The sequence below is a fragment of the Suncus etruscus genome, chromosome 12 (genome assembly GCF_024139225.1).
Source record: "Suncus etruscus isolate mSunEtr1 chromosome 12, mSunEtr1.pri.cur, whole genome shotgun sequence".
NCBI lineage: Eukaryota > Metazoa > Chordata > Mammalia > Eulipotyphla > Soricidae > Suncus > Suncus etruscus.
Window position 1 is genome coordinate 80,509,658 of NC_064859.1, and position 24,547 is coordinate 80,534,204.

At 37.2% G+C, this 24,547-nt stretch overlaps 2 protein-coding genes across 2 annotated transcripts in view; one reads left to right on the plus strand and one right to left on the minus strand.

Annotated features, from left to right (window-relative positions):
- Window positions 1–24,547, minus strand: part of NBAS (NBAS subunit of NRZ tethering complex) — a 384,560-nt gene that overhangs the window by 298,347 nt on the left and 61,666 nt on the right. Inside the window, exons 11-12 of the mRNA XM_049784877.1 lie at window positions 21,958–22,027; window positions 7,905–8,035 (exon numbers count right to left, since the gene is read on the minus strand). Coding sequence (XP_049640834.1) covers window positions 7,905–8,035; window positions 21,958–22,027 — 201 coding nt within the window. The remainder of the gene's footprint in view (window positions 1–7,904; window positions 8,036–21,957; window positions 22,028–24,547) is intronic.
- LOC126024462 (density-regulated protein) lies at window positions 9,942–11,217 on the plus strand. Its single transcript, XM_049784880.1, has one exon. It carries the CDS (start codon window positions 10,036–10,038, stop codon window positions 10,636–10,638), a length of 603 nt encoding a protein of 200 aa, XP_049640837.1. The 5' UTR covers window positions 9,942–10,035; the 3' UTR covers window positions 10,639–11,217.

Below are 24,547 nucleotides of genomic sequence, written 5' to 3' on the forward strand. Positions count from 1 at the left end.
TTCTTCCATTCAGTCTACTATTAATTTTAAACAACAGGTAATGTTTAAACTAGCATTATAGTTCACAATAAAATGTGCATCACCATATGGGTGTGTGTGTGTGTGTGTGTGTGTGTGTGTGTGAGAGTGTGTGTGTGTGTGTGTGCTGCTGTGTGTGTGAGTGTGTGTGTATGTGTGTGTGTTGCTGGGAAAATAACCCAGGACCTCACATATGCAGTGTGTGTGTGTGTGTGTGTGTGTGTGTGTGTGTGTTTTGCTGGGAAAATAACCCAGGACCTCACATATGCAGAGCAATTGCTCTACTATTGAGCCCCATGTCTGGTTTTGTATGCTCTATTTTAAACTATAGCTTATTCATTCACTTTAGAGCAGCTACAAAGAAAAGCAAATCCCAGCCCTATCTTTTGACCCAAATGACTACTGACAGATAAATTACAACAAAGCAACTGTTTAAAGGGTTTTGGGTATTTATATTGATTGTTTCAAAGAATTTTCAAGCCCTTAATGAATACACAAAGTGATCAATCTATTTGGAAAACAACATTATATGTACATTTATTAATATTTTAATATGCTTTGTATCCCTATATTGGACATATAATGAACCAGGGGTATCATCCTTATGAACTGTACAAACTCTCCCTACACTACTTTTCATTAATACTACATTAATCCAAGTACTGGGGGTAGAGGGGAGGAACATGCAGAGGACACACTAGCTGATTCTCCCAGTATTTCTATAAGCACTATCAGAATTTACTCTGAAAACATGCCTTACTTAGTCCAAATAAAATACTGACTCTAACACTTACTTAGTGTTCTAAATTAAGTTCTTTTAGGACTACTCTCATCTAAATAAATATAAAAACCTTTTTTACTTAGCAGTGTTGTCAAGAAACAAATAAAATAGATAAAAATTGCTTTATGAATAGCCAAGCTTTCCTACACAAGTGCTATTTACTTCCCATAATCCCTCTCCCTGACACCAAACATTAAATATATTATGCAACTTTCCTCTGAGCATATCTTTTAGTAATAGTAACATGTTATCTCACCGAGTTTCTCTTGCAAATCTATGAACTTATTAATGGCAAGTACTATATGACTCACTTTTTGTACCCTAGCACTTGGTAAAGATTCAATAAACAGCTGAATTATATAACTTCATACTTATATTACTCTGAGTATAGTGACAGCCTACTCTGTAGAATAATGGTTCATATAAGCCTTATAGCACCTACTCCAGTATCCCCATAAACAATAAAATTTCAATTCAAACACTTAAACCAATGTAATTAGCCCTAAGTACAGATAAAATACTCTAAGTTGTTTCACCAAATGCTCATGGTAGACAAAATTATGTTCACCTGATGTCCCACTACATCATAAGCACCTGAGATAATTATAATAAAAGTATGTATTTACCAATGAGAGACTATCTCAATTATTTATGATAGTACTGGTATACTTTTACTACCTCAAGAGTTCAGTGCTTTTGAGAGAGCTGGAAAAATATGTACCACAATTGTTGAGTAATCATTGTTCCTTCTAAAGAGCAAATAAAAAGACTGCATGTAAAAAATGAAGAAAAGTAATAAGGACTTAAAATTTCCTATTACATATAAAGCTGATTTTCAAACAGATTATTACTAGGCATAAAAAGTGATATCCTAATGACATATCAAGTACTATAGGGGAAAAAAATGTGTGCTCGACTTATTAATACTGTATAGTCTCAAAAATAGGGGAGTTCAAAAAATGTACTGATTTTCCCATCTGATCTTTCATGAACACAATAGTAGAATCAGTCAGAGAGATACAAAAACCAAGTCTTTTCTCTTCCGCTAATTTGCCAAATAACCTTGACAAAAAATAAATAAATAAGTAAATAAATATTTTTAAAAAGTAAGTGCTCAGGCAATCAAGTAGTAACTCAGGTGGCAGGGCATAATCTAGCATGTGCAAAGCTTAAAGCTCAAATTCCCAGCACTGAATGCCCCCACCACCAGGTCCACACAGACAGGAGTGGCCTTAGCTTCTCAGCACTACTGGCTAAGACCACTATTAGAAATAACAAGTGTTCAACAAATAATGACTATTAATATTAATTTTGAAATGTCCAAGAGTTCTGTATATAAGGCCCTCTATCTACTGAGCCAAATCAGCCCAAAATAAAAAAATAATAAAAGAGACCGCAGATCCTATGAAGATTGAATCTCACAAAAATTTGTTTAGAATGGAGTGAAATTTCAGAAAATAGAGAAGACAAAGATAGACAAAAATAGGGAATGGAGAGAGATGAGCTCAGAAGCCAGCATAAAGCTGCTTACAGCTCAGAATAGCAAGATGACAGTTGAATGAAGAGGTTTCCATATTCACCAGAACCTTTGACTTGATAGGGAAGAATTCATAAAATTAAATGCCCTCCACATTTTCAACCACAGACAAAATTTTCTTTTGAAGCTAAAACTAGCAGGCGTCTCAAAGGGCAGGATCTGTTCTACTGAGCTGATGTCTGTGAGTGGAGGGTCAGTGAGAAAAAGGAGGGGATGGCACCAGACTGTGCTGGGAGTCAGTCTCAAATGAGACCAATGCTGAGCAGGAGACGGAAGGGCACTAAGAGTAGGATTGGGTCAAGCCACAATGGAGAAGCTCCTCTTAGCTTAACCAAGTTTTATCCAATTTATGTAAAGATTCAGAGGAAATAACTTTTACCAACCAAGAAGCTGCACATAGCTCCCAAAATTTGTCAAAAAAATATCTGACTAATTTGACAGTCAAGCAGCATCACCATCCAGGAGGAATCTGGAGAGCACCCGATGATTTCCAAGAAGTGAGGTAGAAGTACTTTCACACAACAGAACAAAAATCAGCTTGCATCGATCCCATCTACATTCTTAGGGTACTTCTGTTCAAAAGACTCACCAACTCTTAAGGTAAATATGTAGTCTGATCTCCTCTCTATACACCATGCACCTGCTTTATCATTTCCTTTTCCTGTCCCATCACATTTCTGCCTGCCTACTTCAAACTACTAAGATAGATAAACATTCACTCCTGGAGCTTCAAGATTTTTAACTATTTTTGAGCTTCAGTAATAGACTCCATGTAAAAAATCTAATCAGTGGAGCAGAGAGATAGCTCAGAGGCTGACACATATACTCAGCATGAAGGAGGCCCTGTCTGATTCCTAACACTGATTCCTAGCACTACCTGGTCCTGAGTACTTCCAGGACAAAGCCCAAAGCCATGAGGCAGAAAAAGCTGCTGCCACTACCAGGTATGGCCCCAAAACAAAAACAATATCAAAGTCTATGTAATGTTTAACATCAGTGAATACAAGAGTAACAAATTGTGACAATAACAAGATGAAAAAGGTTGAATCAGTTAAAGAGTTGGGTGAATGCCAATAAGAAAGCAATTTATCTTTAAAGGGAAAAGATTTCAGTAAGCAAAAGAACATGCTATCAGGTTTTTCTTGAATATCCTTTTAGCTACTACTGTTAGGACACTAACAAGATGTAATATTAAGTGTGCTCCAAAATTTGTCCAATATTTCTATAAAGGAAATAAAGTAATCTCAAAACATAAAATGGATAAAAAGGATCTTCAATATTAAAAGCTTTAATTATTTAAGAAAAATGTGCCCAAATGTAATCTGTTCCACATGCAACAGATCAGGATGGTCTCAAAAGAAAAATGAATAGTTTATCACTATACAGTGATAATTATAAAGAATACACAGTAATCTGGATCAATTATCTGATAAGCCTACCTACACATATTAAACAAATAGCTTTGAGTTATTCATTTCAGTTCTAGTATAGTCAACCTAATTACAATGTAGAATTTAAAAATTGTCCCTTAAATCACAGTGCTTATTAAAAATAATAATTTTAATAATAAAATTTAAAAAATAAAGAGAGCAGAATGATAGCCTTGGCTGGTAGGACTTTGCCTTACAATATGCTAATCCAGGTTTGATCCTTGGAATCCTATATGGACCCCAGAACCTGCCAGGAGTAATTTCTGAGCACAGAGCCAAGAGTAACCCCTAAGTGCCACTGGGTGTGGCCCAAAAAAATTGAAAAAAAATGTTTAAGCTAAAATAATTCTCTTATATTCAACTAGTGAGCAAAAACAGAACAGTTCTATTTAGAACAAATCAAAATCCAGTAAGTTGAGTAGAGATGTGGAAACTAAATTTAAAGCAGTGCAATTAGAGTTGGTGAACCAAAAAATGAAGTCCATGTCAACAAGAAAATTAAGAGCCACTTTCTTTTTTCTCCTCTGACATTTTGGGGATTTAAAAAAATTGTCTGTTTAGCAAGAATTCTTTTAGGATGCAACCCATGTCCTACTGCCCTCCCCCACATATATAAGCTCAGGGGTCAGTTCATAGACTCATTCTCAAAAGAAATACAACATAAGCTGTAAAGATTCACTGGTACCAGTCTCAGGGCTGAAAATTCTAGGATGCAATAGAAGAGGGGTTACACACACACACACACACACACACACACACACACACACACACACACACACACACACACACACCAGTGGCCCAACTTCATCACTTAATGACTAAATCTCAGTATAGAAACCAAACTGATAAATACTCTAAGCATGCCTTTTTGAGGTTGAAAACTATGGTGTCTTCTTAGAGGGCAGGTAGCCTCTCCCACCCCTTAGTGTACTTCCAGAAGTCCTAGATGCCACAGACATGTCCCACAGCTGCCACCATGTCAGCTCAAGGGCCCACCTTCACAGATCCTGGTATTTCTGGAGTACAATGCAACATACACAGAGAAGGACACCTCCAAATTTTTCAATACTGACACTTAGTAGGAATACAACAAATTAGATAGGAATGTTGCACAGAAGTCACCTATGCTCAACAAACAAAATCAGTAACACAGAAGGCTCAACTAAACACCAAACAACTTAGTACACTATCAATGACTTAATGATCAACCACATTATGAAATATAATAATTTGTATAAATATTCTCTCATTGAAGTTATTTTTAATAATTCCATTATAATTTAGCTGTAATAAGCAATTTAAAGTAAATTATTTTGTGCTTGCCAAGAGGTCAAGGAATATATGGGAAACTGGAGACAATGGTGGAGGGAATGTTTCACTGGTGGTGGGGTCTTGTGTTGAGACATTGAATGACAGAAACAACTGTATTATAAACAACTTTGTAAACTGTCATGTTTAAATAAAGTAATAAAAAAATATTTGGGGGATGGCAGTTGGCCATGACCACTAATGTTCAGGGGTTACTCCTGGCCCTAGCGCTCAAAAATTACTTCTGGCAGGCTCGGGGGACCATATGGATACTGAGGATCAAACCAGGGTTGGCCAAATGCAAGGCAAATGCCCTACTCACTATGCCAGGGGTGGCAAACACGCGGCTCTCAAGCCGCATGTGGCTCCCAACCAAAGTGAATGCAGCTCTTTGCCTCTTATGTGTTTAATATATTATTGTTAAAATTATATGCTTTTGTGTGAGTGTCTGTCTGTTTTGGCAGGTCACTGCATGGTGTGGCACTCTGACTCTCACAGTTTAAAATTTTGGCTCTTTGTGTCGAACTTGTTGCACTATGCTATCACTTCAGCCCTTAAAATTATTTTTTAAATAAATTACTCAGTGGTGCAAGCAGTAGGGCATCTGCCTTGTACAAACTAACCTAGGCTGAACCACAGTACAATCCCCTGCTGTCCCATATGGTACCCCAAACTAACCTAGGATGAACCACAGTGCGATCCCCTGCTGTCCCATATGGTACCCCAAGCCAGGAGCGATTTCTGAGCACATAGTCAGGAGTAGCCCTGAGCATCACCAGATATGGCCCAAAAACAACAAAAAAAAAAAAATTACTCTTTATAAAAAAGAATTATCTTAGGAGCCAGCAAACTAATACAATATAAAGGCCATTTTGTTCCATGCAGCCAATCTAGTTTCAACCCCCAGTACCACATATGCTTCCTCAAACACTGCCAGAATTTATACCTAAGCCTGGAGTAAATCATGAGCACCATAAGGTGTGTCCAAATTAAAACATTCTTAATGGTTTAAGGATTAGTACTGGATACTATAAGCCTAAAACTCAATCATGAATAACATAATCTTGTAATTTATGATGATCCAATTCAAGAAAAAAAGAATTATTTTGGGTCAATGTAGAAAAAACATATTGCAGCATCACTGTTCGCAATAGCCAAAATCTGGAAATAACCATGTATCTAAATGACTAAATAAATAAACTGGTACATATATACAAAGAAATCTTACTCAATCATAAGAAAAGATGAAGTCATGCAATTTGCGTGAATGAATCTGGAGAGTATCATGTTGACTGATGTCAGTCAAGACAGAGTAAAAGACTCAAATGATCTCTTATATGTGGGAAATAAAGAAATTTCATATGGGATTATCAAATGCCCAAAGGCAATAGAAATGAAGAATAGGAGACCTGGTCTTCAGTAGAAAGCTTGCCACTGGAGTAGAGAAGGGGAGTGGGTGGAGATAAATTAGGTATAGAAAAAAAATCATTTGTTGGTGAGGATATGCGCCTGCCACATATGCCTGGAACTCAAGAAAGGAAAATAAAATAAAATGAAATAAAAAGAAAAGGAACTTGCTTTCCATGCAGTTTACATGGGTTAGATTCCCAGTATTATATAAAGTCCCCAGAGCTCTACCAGAAGTGACCTCTGAACCCAAAGCCAGGATTATCTCCTGAACACAGTTAAATATGGCCTAAAAATAAAAATAAAGAATATATTTCTTTAAATCTTCACTGTGTCACACTGCATGCCATTATAAGAAGCCAACACTTGCCCATCATGATTTTAGAGTATACTAGTAAATCTAATTGCAACTAAATTAAATGATTTTTTTTTTGTTTGTTTTTTTTGTTTTTTTGTTTTTGGGCCCACCACCCAGTAACGCTCAGGGGTTACTCCTGGCTATGTGCTCAGAAGTTGCTCCTGGCTTGGGGGGACCATATGGGACACCGGGGGATCCGAACCGCGGTCCGTCCAAGGTTAGCGCAGGCAAGGCAGGCACCTTACTTTAGCGCCACCGCCCGGCCCCTAAATTAAATGATTTAATTCATAAAACCAGTTAAACAATTCTTAAGGTTTCTATAAATTCCAGAATCTACTCTTTGTAAAGAAGATAACTTAAAATATAAGGTGACTATATTATGTACCTGCTGAGGATTGAGTAGATTCCCCTGTAAGTATTCTGACCCCTCTACAAGCATAATTCAATTAATTAACTAATTGCTGAAATTATTAACCATCTCCATTTTGGGTATTTTAGTAATTAGAGACAAAAGGAAGAAACAGAGATGTCATGAATAGTTTTATACTTAGAATACAGTATTGCATTATGAATGATCTTCAATACACAGTACTACTCTGTATTTTTTTTGGTTTTGGGGTCATATACTGGTGGCCACTAAGGGTTGACTCCTGGCTCTGCACTCAGAAATTGCTCCTGGCAGTTCAGGGGGACGCAGATGCTGAATTCAAACCACCGTCTGTCCTGAGGCCATCACAAGCAATGCAAAAGCCCTACTGCTGTGCTATCTTCTGGCCCTAGTGCCTACTAGAATCCTAACGTGTCCCCATTATTACATATAGGTATGAATTAACTAAAGCTTTAGGAGTGATTATAAAAAAATAATAGCTGTGTGCGTAACAGTTTTAAAAAAAAGTGAAATTAGCAACTGTCAATACTTGCCTGTAAGCAGCAATCATTCTAGGAATAATCATGATCAAAAGGACATCCTACTTAGGTCTGAGAATATGGGGCCCCTACTGGTATTTCCTCACCTGCATGTTGATTTTTAGCACCACCAATAAGAAGTAAAATGAAATGAAATACCTGCTCATTTTGATTCCATTCTCCTTGCTGTCTCAGAGACGGGATGGCCCAGATGCTTAGTTTCCCCTGAGAAGTGAATGGTGGCAAGAAGGGGGTTCCATCTGGAGAAATGCTCATCTTAAATATTCCATCCGTAAGCAACAATCATGTCATTAGCATCAAAACAATTGAAACTTATAAGTCAAAGAGGAAATAATTTCTAGTATGGACTAACATTACTTAACAGTACCAGGTCATAATAATAGCATACCCAGTTTATAAAAACAGTACTCTTTCCCGCAATAGAGTTTTCCCTGTGTTGTGATTTTTTCTTTTGATTTTTGAGCAATACCCCAGACAGTACTTAGGGCTTACTCGTGGGCTCTCGTGCTCAAGGATCATTGCCAATGGTTGCTCTAAGAGGTGTCAGGGATCAAACTCAGATAGGCTGTGTTGTCAGGCAGGTGCACTAACCCACTGTGCTATCCTCCAGCATCAACAAAGTTATACATTAATCAGTATTAAAACACATCCTAGAACTAAACCAAAATATGGAAAGACTTTATATAAGTGTTCCTTTAGGTCACATTTCTAACTACCATGAGTTCACAGCTACCTTTTAGTGGTTGATGTTGAGTAGATTTGGTGAGATAATGGATCTCATCTCTAAGATTATATATGTATAAATTATCTGAAACATTCTATATATCAAAAAGTGCAACCTCTTATGGAAAAGAAGAAAAGAATAACAAAGGAAGGAAGAGAGATGTGGAGAATAAAGAAGAACAAAAGGCAGCAAACGGAGAAAGCAAAATGCATGTTATCAGTAAAAAAACATAATGAATGTTTAAACTTTCCAATTTGCTAACAAATTATCCTATTTAAGGAATCTGTTATAAGTCAGAATGTGAAAAACTACAATCACACAGCTTCACTCACTTATGGAATATAAATAAAGCAAATGAACAAAACACAACACACACAAATAACTGTTAAGATTCAGGAAAAATGTGATTGCTAGAGGGGAAGGAGAAGGTAAGAGATACTGTAGAAAGGGGGTAAAATTGATAGTATTAATGTGCTCATACTTGGTGATGAGAGCAGTGAGGAATAAAAGCATATTGAGATATAGAGCTGTGCTTACAAAATCTATATAGTACATTTGGTAAACTAATGACAGATTAATAAAATTCTATTTAAAAAAGAAATAAGTGAAAAATTAACATTAAAGGGGGCATCTTTTAGTAGTGAGAAAACAGAAAAAAACTGGCAATCTAGTACATGACTAACCAAGACTGTAAAGAAGAAATATTTGTTTCCTTAGTTCTACTTTTCCAAATAACTTCTCATAAGTTCTCTAGGAGTACAAAGTAGCTCAGTTGCCACAACAAAACAAATCAGAGATGTCAAGCTTACCACCTACTGAACAAACCCTAACTAAGCATCAAACTACTCCCATTCAAGCACTGATTAAGGACTGGGCCCAAGGCAATGGACTGACAGAGAATAAGACAGTAACCATAAAATAACAGCCCACCCATAATCCATAGAAACATTTAGAAAATCTGGAAACCCCATATCCCAAAAAGCTGATAACCTAGAAGAAACAGTTAGCCTACATATTTTTAAAAGACTCTCAAGCTCCCCAGTTAGCCAAAGCCCTCTCCTTTCTCTATTTTGGCCCAAAGATTAAGGCTAAATATCAGCTATAGAACTGAAAAAAAAGACAGAATTTAAACCTGTCTCAGTTCTCTTCTGTAGACAACAGATTTCAGTCCTCATATCAAAAACACATTAATCACCAAAAACAAATAGAACAATTCAGTAGTGAGTAAAACTCTTTGGATGAATTGATATATATATATATATATATATATGAAAAATTAAAATCCGTCAATCTCCTCACTGAAGATTTAAATAACTTTAATTGGCTATCTCGGGTCCATCCCAGAATGGCAGAATTAAATATAAAGAAAATTCAAATATAAATGCATGGCAAAGAGAAAAAAGGAAAAGCTATATTTCAAGCTAAAATTAAAATATAGCTCATAGGGGTGCTCGGCCGTGGCGGCGGACGGAGCGGAGCCGCATGTGCCGCTGGGCCCGGCGCTAGTGGCGGAGCGGAGCCGAGCGGAGCGGCCGGGTGTGAGCCATGGCTGCTGACATTTCGGAATCCGGCGGGCCGGACTGCAAAGGCGACCCGATGAGCACTCCTCCCAAATTAGATGATGCCGAGTACCCGCTTCGCGTCCTTTATTGTGGAGTCTGTTCATTACCAACAGAGTACTGCGAATACATGCCTGACGTTACAAAGTGCAGACAATGGTTAGAGAAGAACTTTCCAAATGAGTTTGCAAAACTTACTGTAGAAAATTCACCCAAACAAGAAGCTGGACTTAATGAGGGTCAGGGAACAGTAGGGGAAGAGGAAGAGAAGAAAAAGCAGAAGAGAGGCGGAAGAGGTCAAATTAAACAGAAAAAGAAGACTGTACCGCAAAAGGTCACGATAGCCAAAATCCCCCGGGCAAAGAAGAAATACGTAACACGGGTGTGTGGCCTGGCGACTTTTGAAATTGATCTTAAAGAAGCACAAAGATTTTTTGCTCAAAAATTCTCCTGTGGTGCCTCAGTAACAGGGGAGGATGAAATCATCATTCAGGGAGACTTTACAGATGATATCATTGACGTCATTCAGGAAAAATGGCCAGAGGTGGATGATGATAGCATTGAAGATCTTGGAGAAGTGAAGAAGTGATTTTGAATATTTGTCCGTATTTAATGATCTGAACTGAGAGTCGATATGGCCAAAGGGAGAGAGAGAGTCCTTTAAAAATATATATATTTATCCTACAGTCAAACTGTGGACTACCCTCACCGTTGGCATCTTCACTGTTCTGTACAAGGCTGCTTGTTTGTTTGTTTGTTTTTATTGCCAAAGTCTAATAAACAGGGGAGACTGTTGTTGCTGATGCATAAAATAGAATTTAGTCAAATAAAAATTTTTGGTCTTTTGGTACTTTTTAACTTTTTATTTTTGGATAAACATGTTTTATGGAAAGGTTTTCTGTTGAAAAACCACTCATGATCTCATCACGCTACGATTGTGAAGCTGAGCGACATTTTCAAGACTTGGCCTTCTTGCCGTCGTGACCGTCTCCTCGCTCCGTTGGCGGCAGTTGGAGGGGCGCGTGCATTCGAAAGATCTGTCGATGCATTTGCTTCACTGGTCGCGACCACCTCCACTGTGGACACATTTAACATGCTGTTGGTAGGGGTTCCGCTGTTTGGGAGATTACTTGGTAAAGTCTATTAAAAGCCTTAAAACAAAAAAAAATATATATATAGCTCATACTCTCCACTATGATAAAGATGGGGAGGGAAAGAAGATAAAGGAGTTGGCACCAATAGTTCATAACTTTGAAATTAAAGGGCAACAGAGATAGAACAGCAAGCAGAGCACTTGGCATATATGCAGCTGGCCTGGGTTGGACTTCAAGTTATCCATAAGGTCTCCTGAATACACCCAGAAGTGATCCCTGAGCACAGAAGTGCTTACTCCTTAAGCCTTAAGGAACTAGCCTTAAGGACAGACTTAAGGCTTAAGTACTCTGTAAGCTTTAGTGTCTGTGACCCAAAAACAAAAACAAAAAAAAGATTTAAATTTGAATTTACTAAGATCTATTGTGTTGCACAAGGTAGACCACAGAAATATAGAATTTTATTAACTAATGAACTTCCAACCCATCTTTTAGGTTTTCAGAGAAAAAAACTAAAGACGAGGAAAACTGAGACACTTGTCCAAGAGAACAGAACCTGAACCAAAGTGAAGTTTTACATTCCAATCAATGGACTTTATTCGCCCTTGATTCATCACAAGCCTTCTGCCTACAAGTCATGGGACACTCGCTACTTCAAGAAGAAACTATAATCAATACATACTTTGCATATTTGGCTTTTAATCACAACCTCCTCAGTTATATATGACAACTGTATTGAAAAGTCCCACACCGTCTAGGACTTCCATTAAACCAAGCTCAAATAAAATCTAATCTTAGAGCAAAGTAACGAAAACTGGAGTCTTTGACTGAAATAGTAGTAGTACGTCAGTAGTAGTACGTTAGTAGTAGTAGTAGTAGTATCTAGCAGCAGGCAGCAGCAGCACAGCAAACTACACAATAATAATAAAAATCAACTTAATAATCAATAATACATCACTTACGGACTAATACTGAAAACCTTACACCAAAGCATTGTCATAAGAATGCCTTTAAGTTCAGATAAATTTTCTTTTTCTTAGTTCCTTTCTCATTTTCTCCTTTCCTTCCCTCCCTTTCTTCCCTTTTGATCAGTGATTGATCAAAACAAGTCACATGTTATTAAAGAATCAGGTCTTTAACTTCTAAAATTAAAATTTTGTCTTTCATTTCTAGAAACATACCAAGTGTTTATATTATGCAAATGATTTAGAGCCCAGAGAATAATTTACTGTCCCCAATAATTTATTGTCCCAGTTATCTTCTGTAACACAAGATGTAAAATTACAGTTTAGAAAAGCTACAATAAATGCCTTAACAGTCTGCTAGTATTTTAGATGTTTGAGTGCCTACTAGTTGCAATGGGAGAGAATTACAAGAGTGTATACTTTGGGCCCGGAGAGATAGCACAGGGCGTTTGCCTTGCAAGCAGCCGATCCAGGGACCAAAGGTGGTTGGTTCGAATCCCGGTGTCCCATATGGTCCCCCCGTGCCTGTCCAGGAGCTATTTCTGAGCAGACAGCCAGAGTACCCTGAGCAACGCCGGGTGTGGCCCAAAAACCAAAAAAAACAAAAACAAAAACAAAAAAAAAAAAAAAAAACAAGAGTGTATACTTTGGAGAAAATAGCTTTTTTTGCCAACTGAATGTCAAAATAACAGTAGCCTCAAACATTCATACCTTAATTCCCTATGCTGTATTGAGACTTCTAAGCATAAGTGAATAGTAATCTTGTTCTCTTCTCCCTCATTTGAACTTAATAGTTCTAAAGACAGTAACATTTGAGTATAACTGTTATTTTCACTTTGGTTAAATTGTGACTATGAATTTCATTTACATCCCACAGCAATGGATGCCATTTTTTTTTTGTTTGTTTTTTTTTGTTTTTGGGCAACACCCGGTAACGCTCAGGGGTTAACTCCTGGCTATGTGCTCAGAAGTTGCTCCTGGCTTGGGGGACCCATATGGGACACCGGGGGATCGAACCGCGGTCCGTCTAAGGCTAGCACAGGCAAGGCAGGCGCACCTTACCTTTAGCGCCACCGCCCGGCCCCTTGTTTTTAATTTTAACATCAAAAGCTGTGGTTAAGAATATATTACTTGGCACTTAAAAGCAGAAAGTGTTTCCTCTACGACAAGAATACCTATTCTTGTCACCTTTATTCAACATAATGCTAGATCTAGCCAAAGCAATTAGGTATAAAAAAAAAAAAGTAAAAGGCATACAAATGTGAGGATGTTAGAACAATAGCATAGCAAAGTAGGACATATGTCTTGCACGTGGCCAACCTGGATTTGTCTCCCAACATCCCATATGGTACCCTGAGCCTATCAGGAGTAATTTCTGAATGCAAAATCAGGAGTAAACTCTCAGCACCACTGGAAGTGCCCCCCAAGAAAGGCATATAAATTTGAAAGGAATAAAATCCTCTCTGTTAATAATTTATACACAGAAAATATCAAAGAAATATCAAATCCTATTATAACTGATAAATTCAATACAATCGGGAGGATACAAAATCAGTATTTTAAAAAAATCCAGTAAAGGGCCAGAGCAATAGCACAGCAGGTAGTGGCATTTGCTTTGCATGTGGATGACCCGTGAGTTCAATCTGAAGCATCCCTGAGTTCAAACTGAAGCATCCCATATGGTCCCTCCAAGCCTGCCAGGAGCAATTTCTGAGCGCACGAGCCAGCAATAACTGCTGAGGCTGCTGGGTGTGCTCAAAAACAAACTAACAAAAAATACACAAATAGCTGTGTTTATACACAATAGCAAGCAATCAGAAAGTAAAATGGGGCCAGATCAATGGCAAAAAGCCTTAGTCTGCCTTGCCAGCACTAGCCTAGGACAGAATGTGGTTTGATCCCAACATCCCATATGGTCCTCCAAGCCAGAAGCGATTTGTGAGCGCATAGCCAGGAGTAAACCCCTGAGCATCACCAATGTGGCCAAAAAAATAAAACATAAAACAAAAAACAATTAATAAATAAATAAATAAAATTTAAAAAAAGGGGCTGGAGAGATAGCATGGAGAAAAGGTGTTTGCCTTGCATGCAGAAGTTTGATGGTTCGAATCCTGGTATCCCATATGGACCCCTGAGCCTGCCAGGAGTTATTTCTGAGCACAGAGCCAGGAGTAACCCCTGAGCACTGCTTGGTGTGACCCAAAAAACAATAAAATAAATAAATAAATAAATAAATAAATAAATAAATAAAAATTAAAAAGAAAGAAGAATAAAATCCATTCATAATAACATCAAAATAATACTTGAAGAAAAACTCAAAGAAGGATGTGACAGATCTATACACCAAAAATTCATAAAATTATTGATAAAGGACCGGAGCGATGGTGCATGTGGTAAGGCATCTGCCTTGCATGTGCTAGCCTAGGACTGACCTTGATTCAATTCCCCAGCGTCCCATATGGTCCCCAAGCCAGAAGTGATTTCTGAGTGCATAGCCAGGAATAACCCCTAAGCGTCACCAGGTGTGGCCCAAAAACCAAGATATATAGATTAGATAGATAGATAGATAGATAGATAGATAGATAGATAGATAGATAGATAGATAGATAGATAGATAGATAGATAAAAAACTGAAAGCTCAACATATCTCATGTTCATGGACTCAAAGAACTAATGTCAAAACCATACAAAGTGATCAAAAGATATAATGAAACACCTATAAAAATTCCAATAGTATTTTTCACTGAAACAAAAGATAAATTACAAAATTTATATAGTTCCATAAAAGATTCCACATAAGCAAAGCAAATCTTTCGGAAAAAGAACGAAGTTGGAAATAACACATTTCTTGATTTGCATCACAAAATATCTAATGACAATAAAAAGCACAAGCTCAATGGGGAAATAAAAATCAAAAAGTAAACCAAATAAACCCATGCATATATGTGGGTTTATGTAACTGACAATATAAAATTAATTTATAGCACAAAACCCAAAAACATGCAATGGGAAAAGAGAGTCTTTTAAATAAACTGTGAGATGAAAAAAAGACTGGATTGCATAGCAGATAGGACGCTTGTATTGCATACAGTCAACCCAGGTTCAATCCCTGGCACCCGTGGTGGTCCTCAGTCCATATTAGGAGTGACCCCTGAGCAGTAAGAAGTAAGCCTTGGGGCCGAAGAGATAGCATGGAGGTAAGGCGTTTGCCTTTCATGCAAAAGGACAGTGGTTTGAATTCCAGGACCCCATATGGTTCCCTTTGCCTGCGAGGGGCGATTTCTGAGCCTAGAGCCAGGAGTAACCTCTGAGTGCTGCCAGGTGTAAGCCAAAAACCAAAAAAAAAAGGAAGAAAGGGGGGCCGGGTAGGTGGCGCTGGAGGTAAGGATGTCTGCCTTTCGCAAGCGCTAGCCAAGGAAAGGACTGCGGGTTCGATACCCCGGCGTCCCATATGGTCCCCCCAAGCCAGGGGCAATTTCTGAGCACATAGCCAGGAGTAACCCCTGAGCGCCAAACGGGTGTGGCCCAAAAACCAAAAAACCAAAACCAAAAAAAAAAAGGAAGAAAGAAAGAAGTAAGCCTTGAGCAGAAAGAGAGACATTTTAAAAAACAGTTAATTGCTTTCAACTTTTTATGAGAATAAGTTGTAGTTAGAAATTCATAGATTGGCTGTGGGTGGGAGGGAAACTAGGAACATCCGGTAGAAGGAAGTATACACAAGTGAAGGGATGAAAGCTCAAATATTGTTTTTTGTTTTTTTGTTTTTTGTTGTTGTTGTTGGGCCACACCTGGCGATGCTCAGGGGTTACTCCTAGCTGTCTGCTCAGAAATAGCTCCTGGCAGGCACGGGGGACCATATGGGACACGGGGATTCAAACCAACCATCTTAGGTCCTGGACTGGCTGCTTGCAAGGCAAACACCGCTGTGCTATCTCTCCGGGCCCGAAAGCTCAAACATTGTATGACTGAAACTCAGTCATGAATAACTATAGCTCTGTATCTCACAGGGCTTCAACAAATTTTAAAAAGACACCTGTGCATTTAAAAAAATAAATTCTTAAATTTTGTTGGTTTTTTTTTTTTACTTTTAAGCCAACCACTTCTTAAATTGTCCAAGAAGAAATTGAAACAAAAACCAAAAAGAAGTAGTTTCGAAAAAGCAAAGTCCTATATACCACAAGCCAAATCAAGAACAAATCTCTTCCTTAAATATCTTGTTAATAAATTGAAATAAACGATTTCTCCTGAAACTTATTTTCAACAGCCATCATAATGTCAGTAACCCAAGGCTCACATGAAATCAGGTGAAAATCCTTGTAATTTAGTAAGTGTTCACATTAATAAGAAATTAGATAATCTCTATAAATCCTTTCACCTTTACAATTATATCACTAAAAACTTTACACCTTAAAATTGTTCCTGCAAGAATAGTAGGGCACCAATAAGATAGAAACAGATCATCCAATTATTTACTTGAAAGCAATGGTTTCAGAGAAGTAATTTCTGAGATTATTTTTAAAAAATTCAAACAGTTAAGGATCCTAAAATAACATGTAACAAAGAAAGAGTAAAACATCAGAAAACTGGTGCTTTTCTTTGTCCTTTCGCCTGTTCAATCACTGGGGGCATTGATACCATAGAAAAATATAAAACTTAGTTCCATATACAAGAATAACCATGTTGGAACAGTGTATCCCTAAAACTCAACTATGAATAACTTTATAAATCATGGTGCCTCTACAAAAATAAATAATTGAAAGAGAGAAAGAACGAACAACCAGTGGAAGGGGCTAAGATAACCTACACTCTGGAAGGCTCAGAAGATAATAACCGGTAAGAAGAATATACACTTATTAAGCCAATTGAAATAATTTTATTAAATGCAAATCTAGTATAAATAGCATCTAATGTACAGAACATATAACAAAGGAGTCATAAGTATCAATCCCCAAATAATTTGTGTATAAAATAACTATGACTGACTTAATCCAAATAAGATAAACAAAACACATATGCCATCCCCCTTCCACCCCTCTTCACACACACCACACATCATGTGGCACACCAAGTCAAGCCAAGAAGCATTCCAGTAGTTCTCAGATACCTTCAGGCTTTTACATAGTGCTTCTGGGTTGGAACTGTCCAGCCTTGCCTTTGCAGTCTGAAGAATCTACTCACTTCCAAATCAAAGGTATCTTCCAGTTAAAAGCTCCCTCTTCTGCATCTCCATGGCACTTATAGTACCTTATAATCAGGAGGTTAACAAAATGCATAATGATACAGTTCTACAAATACTTCCCTTTTTGTCCCTTGTGCTAGTGCAAAGACTTTGAAGAAGGACCCTGCATTTCACTCACCTACTTAGTCTCAGCACTAACATTAAACCTAGTGCATGTTAAGTACTTGTTCACTAACTGAAAAAACATCAATGTTGAAAGGCAAGCATTATGCCTGCAATTAGGCCCACAGGGGGGAAAAAAGAATGCTTTAAAGTATGTTAGTTATTATTTAGATTAAGAAGGATGGGGAATGTACCTAAAGGAGTAAAATTCAGTTCCACAGCAGCATTCTTCAACTGGCAGATAAATATCACCTTCTAGGTCCCCCAACATATTCCAAGGGAGTCACAGGTGAAATCAAATCACTGTGGAGCCATGGCATGAGATATACGTAATATAAGGGACTACAGAAGGTGGAAAGTTGGGCCCGGAGAGATAGCACAGCGGTGTTTGCCTTGCAAGCAGCCGATCCAGGACCAAAGGTCGTTGGTTCGAATCCCGGTGTCCCATATGGTCCCCACGTGCCTGCCAGGAGCAATTTCTGAGCAGACAGCCAGGAGTAACCCCTGAGCACCGCCGGGTGTGGCCCAAAAAAAATAAAAAACAAAAAAAAAAAAAAAAGAAGGTGGAAAGTCAGCTATGGTCCAAAAAAAAAAAAAAGACTGAGAAACACTACTTTAGAGCATTATTATTTCGTAATGGAAAGTCCATCAGAAACAGAATAAAGCACAAGAAAAATGCAAAGACATGGTGCTGCATATGTTTCTTCCTTTGCAGAATAATGACAAAGTCCATGTAATTAACTACAAAGGATGCTAAGTAAAAAGAAATATCAACATCCAAGAAATAAGAGAGGACACACGGAAATGGAAACAAATACCCTGCTCATGGATTGGCAGGATTAACATCATTAAAATGGCAATACTCCCCAAAGCATTGTACAGATTTAATGCGATCCCTCGAAAGATACCCATGACATTCTTCAAAGAAGTGGATCAAACACTTATGAAGTTCATCTGAAACAATAAACATTCTCGAATAGCTAAAGCACTCCTAGGGAAAAGGAAAATGGGAGGCATTACTTTCCCCAACTTTAAACTGTACTACAAAGCAATAGTTATGAAAATAGCATGGTATTGGAATAAAGACAGACCCTCAGATCAGTGGAATAGGCTTGAGTTCTCAGAGAACTTTCCCCAGACATACAAACACCTAATTTTTTACAAAGGAGCAAGAAATCCTAAGTGGAGCAGGGAAAACCTCTTCAACAAGTGGTGCTGGCAGAACTGGTTAGCCACTTGCAAAAAAGCGAGCATAGACCTCCCCCCCCCCCCAGTTAACACCATGTACGAAGGTAAAATCCAAATGGATTAAAGACCTTGATATCAGACCTGATACCATAAGGTATATAGAACAACACGTAGATAAAACACTCCATGACATTGTGACTAAAGGCATCTTCAAGGAGGAAACTGCACTTTCCAAAAAAATGGAAGCAGAGATAAACAGATGGGAATACATTAAGCTGAGAAGCTTCTGCACCTCAAAATAAATAGTGCCCAGGATACAAGAGCCACCCACTGAGTGGGAGAAACTATTCACCCAATACCCATCAGATAAGGGGCTAATCTCCAAAATATACAGGGCACTGACAGAACTTTACAAGAAAAAAAAAAAACATCTAATTCCATCAAAAAATGAGAAGAAAGGAACACTTTGATAAAAAAAAAAAAAAAGAATTACAAATGGCCAAAAGGCACATGAAAAAATGCTCCTCCTCATTAATCATCAGGGAGATGCAAATCAAAACAATGATGAGATATCATCTCACACCACAGAGATTGGCACATATCACAAAGAATGAGAACAATCAGTTCTGGCGGGGATGTGGAAAGAAAGGAACTCTTATCCACTGCTTGTGGGAATGCCGTCCAGTCCAACCTCTATGGAAAGCGATATGGAGATTCCTCCAAAAACTGGAAATTGAGCTCCCATTCAACCCAGCTATTCCACTCCTAGGGATATACCCTAGGAACACAAGAATACAATACAAAAACCCCTTCCTCACACCTATATTTATTGCAGCACTATTCACAATAACCAGGCTCTGGAAACAACCAAGATGCCCTTCAACAGATGAATGGCTAAAGAAATTGTGGTACATATACACAATGGAATATTATGCAGCCGTCAGGAGAGATGAAGACATGAAATTTTCCTATACATGGATGTACATGGAATCTACTATGCTGAGTAAAATAAATCAAAGGGAGAGACAGAGACACAAAATATTCTCACTCATCTATGGGTTTTAAGAAAAATAAAAGTCATTTTTGCAACAATCCTGAGACAATGAGAGGAAGGCTGGAACTTCCAGCTCACTTCATGAAGCTCACCACAAAGAGTGGTGAGTGCAGTTATAGAAATAACTACACTGAGAACTACCATAACCATGTGAATGAATGGGGGAACTGGAAAGCCTGTTCAGAGTACAGGTGGGGGTGGTGTGGGATGGAGGGAGATTTGGGACATTGGTGGTGAAAATGTTGCACTGTGAAGGGGGGTGTTCTTTACATGACTGAAACTTAATCACAATCATATTTGTAATCAAGATGCTTAAATAAAGATATTATAAATAAAAAGAAACATCAGCATATAATAAAAATAAGACTTTTTAGACAATAAGGAGCAATGTCACCGCAGCACTATTTACAAAAGCCAGAATCTGGGAACATCCCAAGTCCCAAGAACAGATGAGTGGATGAAAAAACTATGGTATATCTACACAATAAAATACTACACAACTCTTAGAGAAAATGAAGTCATGAAATTTGTTCATACCATAGAAATTGGCTAATACATAAAATTTACTTATAAAGTATTATGCTGAGCAAAATAAGTCAGGGGGAGAGGGATCGACATAAATCACAGTTATATGTGGCATATTAAAAAAAAATGATAGTATGGTTATAATACCCAAAGACAATATAGATAAGGGCCAGGAGGACTAGTCCATGGTAGGAAGCTTGCCACAAATAGCAGAGAGTAAAATTAAATAAAGGACTATTATGACAATGATAGTTGAAAATGATCACTCTGAACAAGAACTGGGTGTTGAAAAGAAAGAAAGTGATATGCATGATATTCCTTCAGTAACATTCTGCAACATAAAAAAATGGAAGAGAAAGAAAGAGAGAGAAAAGAAAACTGTCTGCCACAGAGACAGGCAGTGAAGGAAGGAAAGGGGAAAGAAGGGAAGTTGGGGACATTGGTGGTGGAAAATGTATACTGGTAAAGGTACATTGTGTGCTTGAAACAATCATAAACAATTTTGTAACTGTATCTCCTGGTGATTCAATTAAATAATTTATTTATTAAAAAGAGCAATATTTTTATAACACTACAATCAAGTATACTAAAATTTAGTTGCCATAAATGATAGAAAAATCATTAAAACTCAAAACATTTAATATATTATAAACAAGTGAAATAGCAGAAGGCTCATGATATTTCTCATAATTTCCCTTGTCTTGGAAACTGAAAAAACAGAAAATATTGGTTCTTTGCTTCTCCTCGAAGCAGAAAAGAGTATTATTTGATGCCCCGATGTAGATTAAAATTTCTTGTCCTGATATAGTATGGATCAGTCTGAGGGCTTCAGACATATGGAGTTCTACCACTGAAATACATTCCTGGTGATTAGACACTAGAGAGATTCAAGCAGATTGTGAATATGATCACTCCCGTCAGGACAGTTGCTAAGTATGTCTCATTCAGTCGGAAACTGGAACATCTTTGCCATGGGCCCAGGTTCTTAGAAATAAGCATACTAATGATACTTGAAACTAATAACAATATGTCTCTTTTCCTATTAGAGAATCAAAATTTTCAATAACTTCAGATTTAGAGAGAGTTTCTTTAAAAACAACCAAATAAATGGATGGATATATTACTGACAATAACACAAATTTGCCTGACACATAGCCAAGCCAGGTTCAATCCCAGAGTCCCCCAAGTCTGGCCAGGAATGATCCCTGGGCACAGAGTTGTTAGTAAATACTGAGCACCACCAGGTGCTTAAAATTTAAAAAAAAATTCTAAGTAAGATAATACAAGAAATCTCAAGATCTTCTAAAAATCTCATTTGGAATATATTCTCACACCCAAGTTTTCAGATTCATCCTTTAGCTTTTCATTTCATTTATTAAATAAAAAGGATATACAGCAAAATATTGAATTTTCAATGCACAACTTCATGTATTCTTAACAACACATATTCTAACAAATTATAAAACTACCAGCACATCCACATTTAGATTTGTAAGATCCTAAATCCATTTAATTTTACCCGTAAAGGAACTCTGACTAAAATTTCTGGGAATCCAAGCAATAAGAAGCTATTTGCCTTACATGCAGCCAATTCAGATTCGAACCCTGGAACCCCATATGGTACCCTGCACCCACTGGGAGCGATCCATGTGTGCAAAGCCAGTAGTAAGCACTGAGCTTGCCCAAAACAAAAGCAAAAAAACAAAATATGTTCAGGGCGCACAGATTAAGCTAATTTGCCTTACCTGTTCTTGTCCCTGGCGAGTGTAAAAATTAACACTTAACATCCTTAATAAACCCAGAGTCTTTGGTACCTACAAAATAAAGCAAAACATACAAGATGATTAATGAATATTTTCTCCTTATTGAGAGCAGAGATTTTGAAATTAAGATCAAAAACCCATATGGCACAGCCTATCTTTCTAAAAATGTTTTCACTTTGAACCGAAGATGAATTGAACTGAAATGCCAGGGAAGACACAGGAGGAGCATGGACCTTGGGATAATGGCAAAAGGATCTTGATACTCTGCCGTGGGAATGATAGAATAACACTGTATAAATAAACTATCGTCAGTATTTTTTAAACAATAACATAATAAAAACTGATTTTAAATGTTTGAAAATAAATGTATATGGTATTTTATTTGTATATCCATTTTATATATCCATCAGGGGACACTTAAAATTTCTCAGATTAAAAATGAAAAATTTAAGAAGTGAATTAAGTTCCTTAATCATAAGTTCCTTATCATATAATGAAAAATAACTATAAATCTAGAATTTTAAGAAGTGATGGGAAAAATATGAATAGTTGTCAAGAGATCTTTATGGAAAAAAATAAACCTGATGTAGTAAATAATAGAATGTTTTTCAAATCTATACTAAAAAGCCAGATAGCACAATGGGCTGAGCACAAGCAAGAGATCCAGGCTTGCTCCCTGGCACTACCTAATCCTCCAAGCACTGCTAGCAGCATCTCAAATACACTATTATCAGATGAGACACCTAAGGACCACCAGGGATGGTATTCATTTACTGGCAATGAATAAATAATGTAAGTAAATAAATAAATAAATGCTAACAAGTTTGAATTTAGTAAAACCTCCATAAACTCTAGTATAACCCAAGCTCTTCTAAAACTGGGTTGATTCAGAGTTCCTATTTAATCCTAATATCACAAAGGTGGAAAACTTCCCAATAAATTTATTCACCAAGTAAATATTTCTCTATTTTAACAATACCAGAAAAAATACCACTTAAATATCAATACTTAAAATAGTATAGCCTTAGGCTACTTTGTGTTTAAATTTATTATGCTTATAAAGCAAAAATGAGGGGTGTGGGTATAATCGTTTTAAAAATGAAAACAGGTGCTACTGAAGATTTAGATTTTATGAGAACAGAAAATGGAAAAGAGTTTGGCAGATCCTCAAAAAGCTAAAGATAAAATCACCATATAAAGCATTAATTCCACCCTAGGTGGGATTTAACAAAAAAGAAAAATGATAATAATTTTAAAAAGACATTCCAGCAAATATTTGAATAAAAACAACTAAAGCAATGCTACATGTAAGGCCAAAAAGTAACAGATAAGCATATATATTAGATTCATTAAATAGAATATTATTCAATCATAAAAATTAGTGAAATATTAATACATATCTAAAGTGTGCGGTAAATGAAAAAATGACACTTACAAAGGCTACACACTGTGTGACATCACTTAAATAAAATATTCAACAAACACACATAAATCCACAGAAACAAAAGAATAGTGGATTAGAACCAGGAAAAGAGAATAGGGTAACTTATTCATGAGTCAGAGACCTCCTCTAGGAATAATGGAAATGTCCTGGAACTAGATGATGGTGATGATGCACAATAATATGAATGCATTAAAAGCAATTAAACTCTGTACTTTAAAATAATCCATGGGGCAGTCAGAGAAATAGTACAACATGTAAAGTGCTTGCTTGCCTTGCATATGGCTGAGGAGGATTCAATTCCTAGCACCACATATGGACCCGAAAATCTGCTAGAAGTGTTTCCTGACCCTAGAAACCAAAGTAGCCGCAAAGCACAGCTGGGTATGACCACCGCCCCCTCCCCTAAAAAAAGAAAAGGTGAGCCATGTTTTATTTAATTCTATGTTATATGAATTTTAACCCAAAGGAAAAAATATCAAAATAAAAACTAGGGGTAACCATTTTGTTGATGCTAGAATTTCCCCCTAAGAATTTCTAAGTAACTGAAAACATCAATCATAGCCTGATTTCACTTTTCCCAGTGTTTCTTCCCAAAATAAAAAGAACAGTAAGAGGGAAAATGAGTCCACATGAAAACTATGTCTGCTTAACTTAGAAACAAGAGATAAAAATGCAAAATCACGGAGCCAGTGCAGTGGCACTAGAGGTAAAGTGTCTGCCTTGCCCTCACTCGCCTAGAACAGCAATTCGATCCCCTGGCGTTCCATATGGTCCCCCAAGCCAGGATTAATTTCTAAGCGCATAGCCAGGAGTAACCCCTGAGCATCACCAGGTGTGGCCCAAAAAAAAAACAAAACAAAAAAAATGCAAAATCACTATTAATAGAAAAAGAAACAACATCAAACCCTAGGGTGTCACTTCTACTGCTCCTACTAACCCTCAAATCCTAACATACCCCACCTTGGCCAATACTAATCTAGTAATAAGTAAAGCAAAAAAACAAAAAGTAAAAAGCCCACAGGAGCCAGGAATGAAAAGATGCCCTTATTTGCAGGCATGGCTGTCTTTTCTGCTACAGTAAACTTCTGAAGGCTGCTACCTATCCCAATACCTGGAAGCAGTAATTT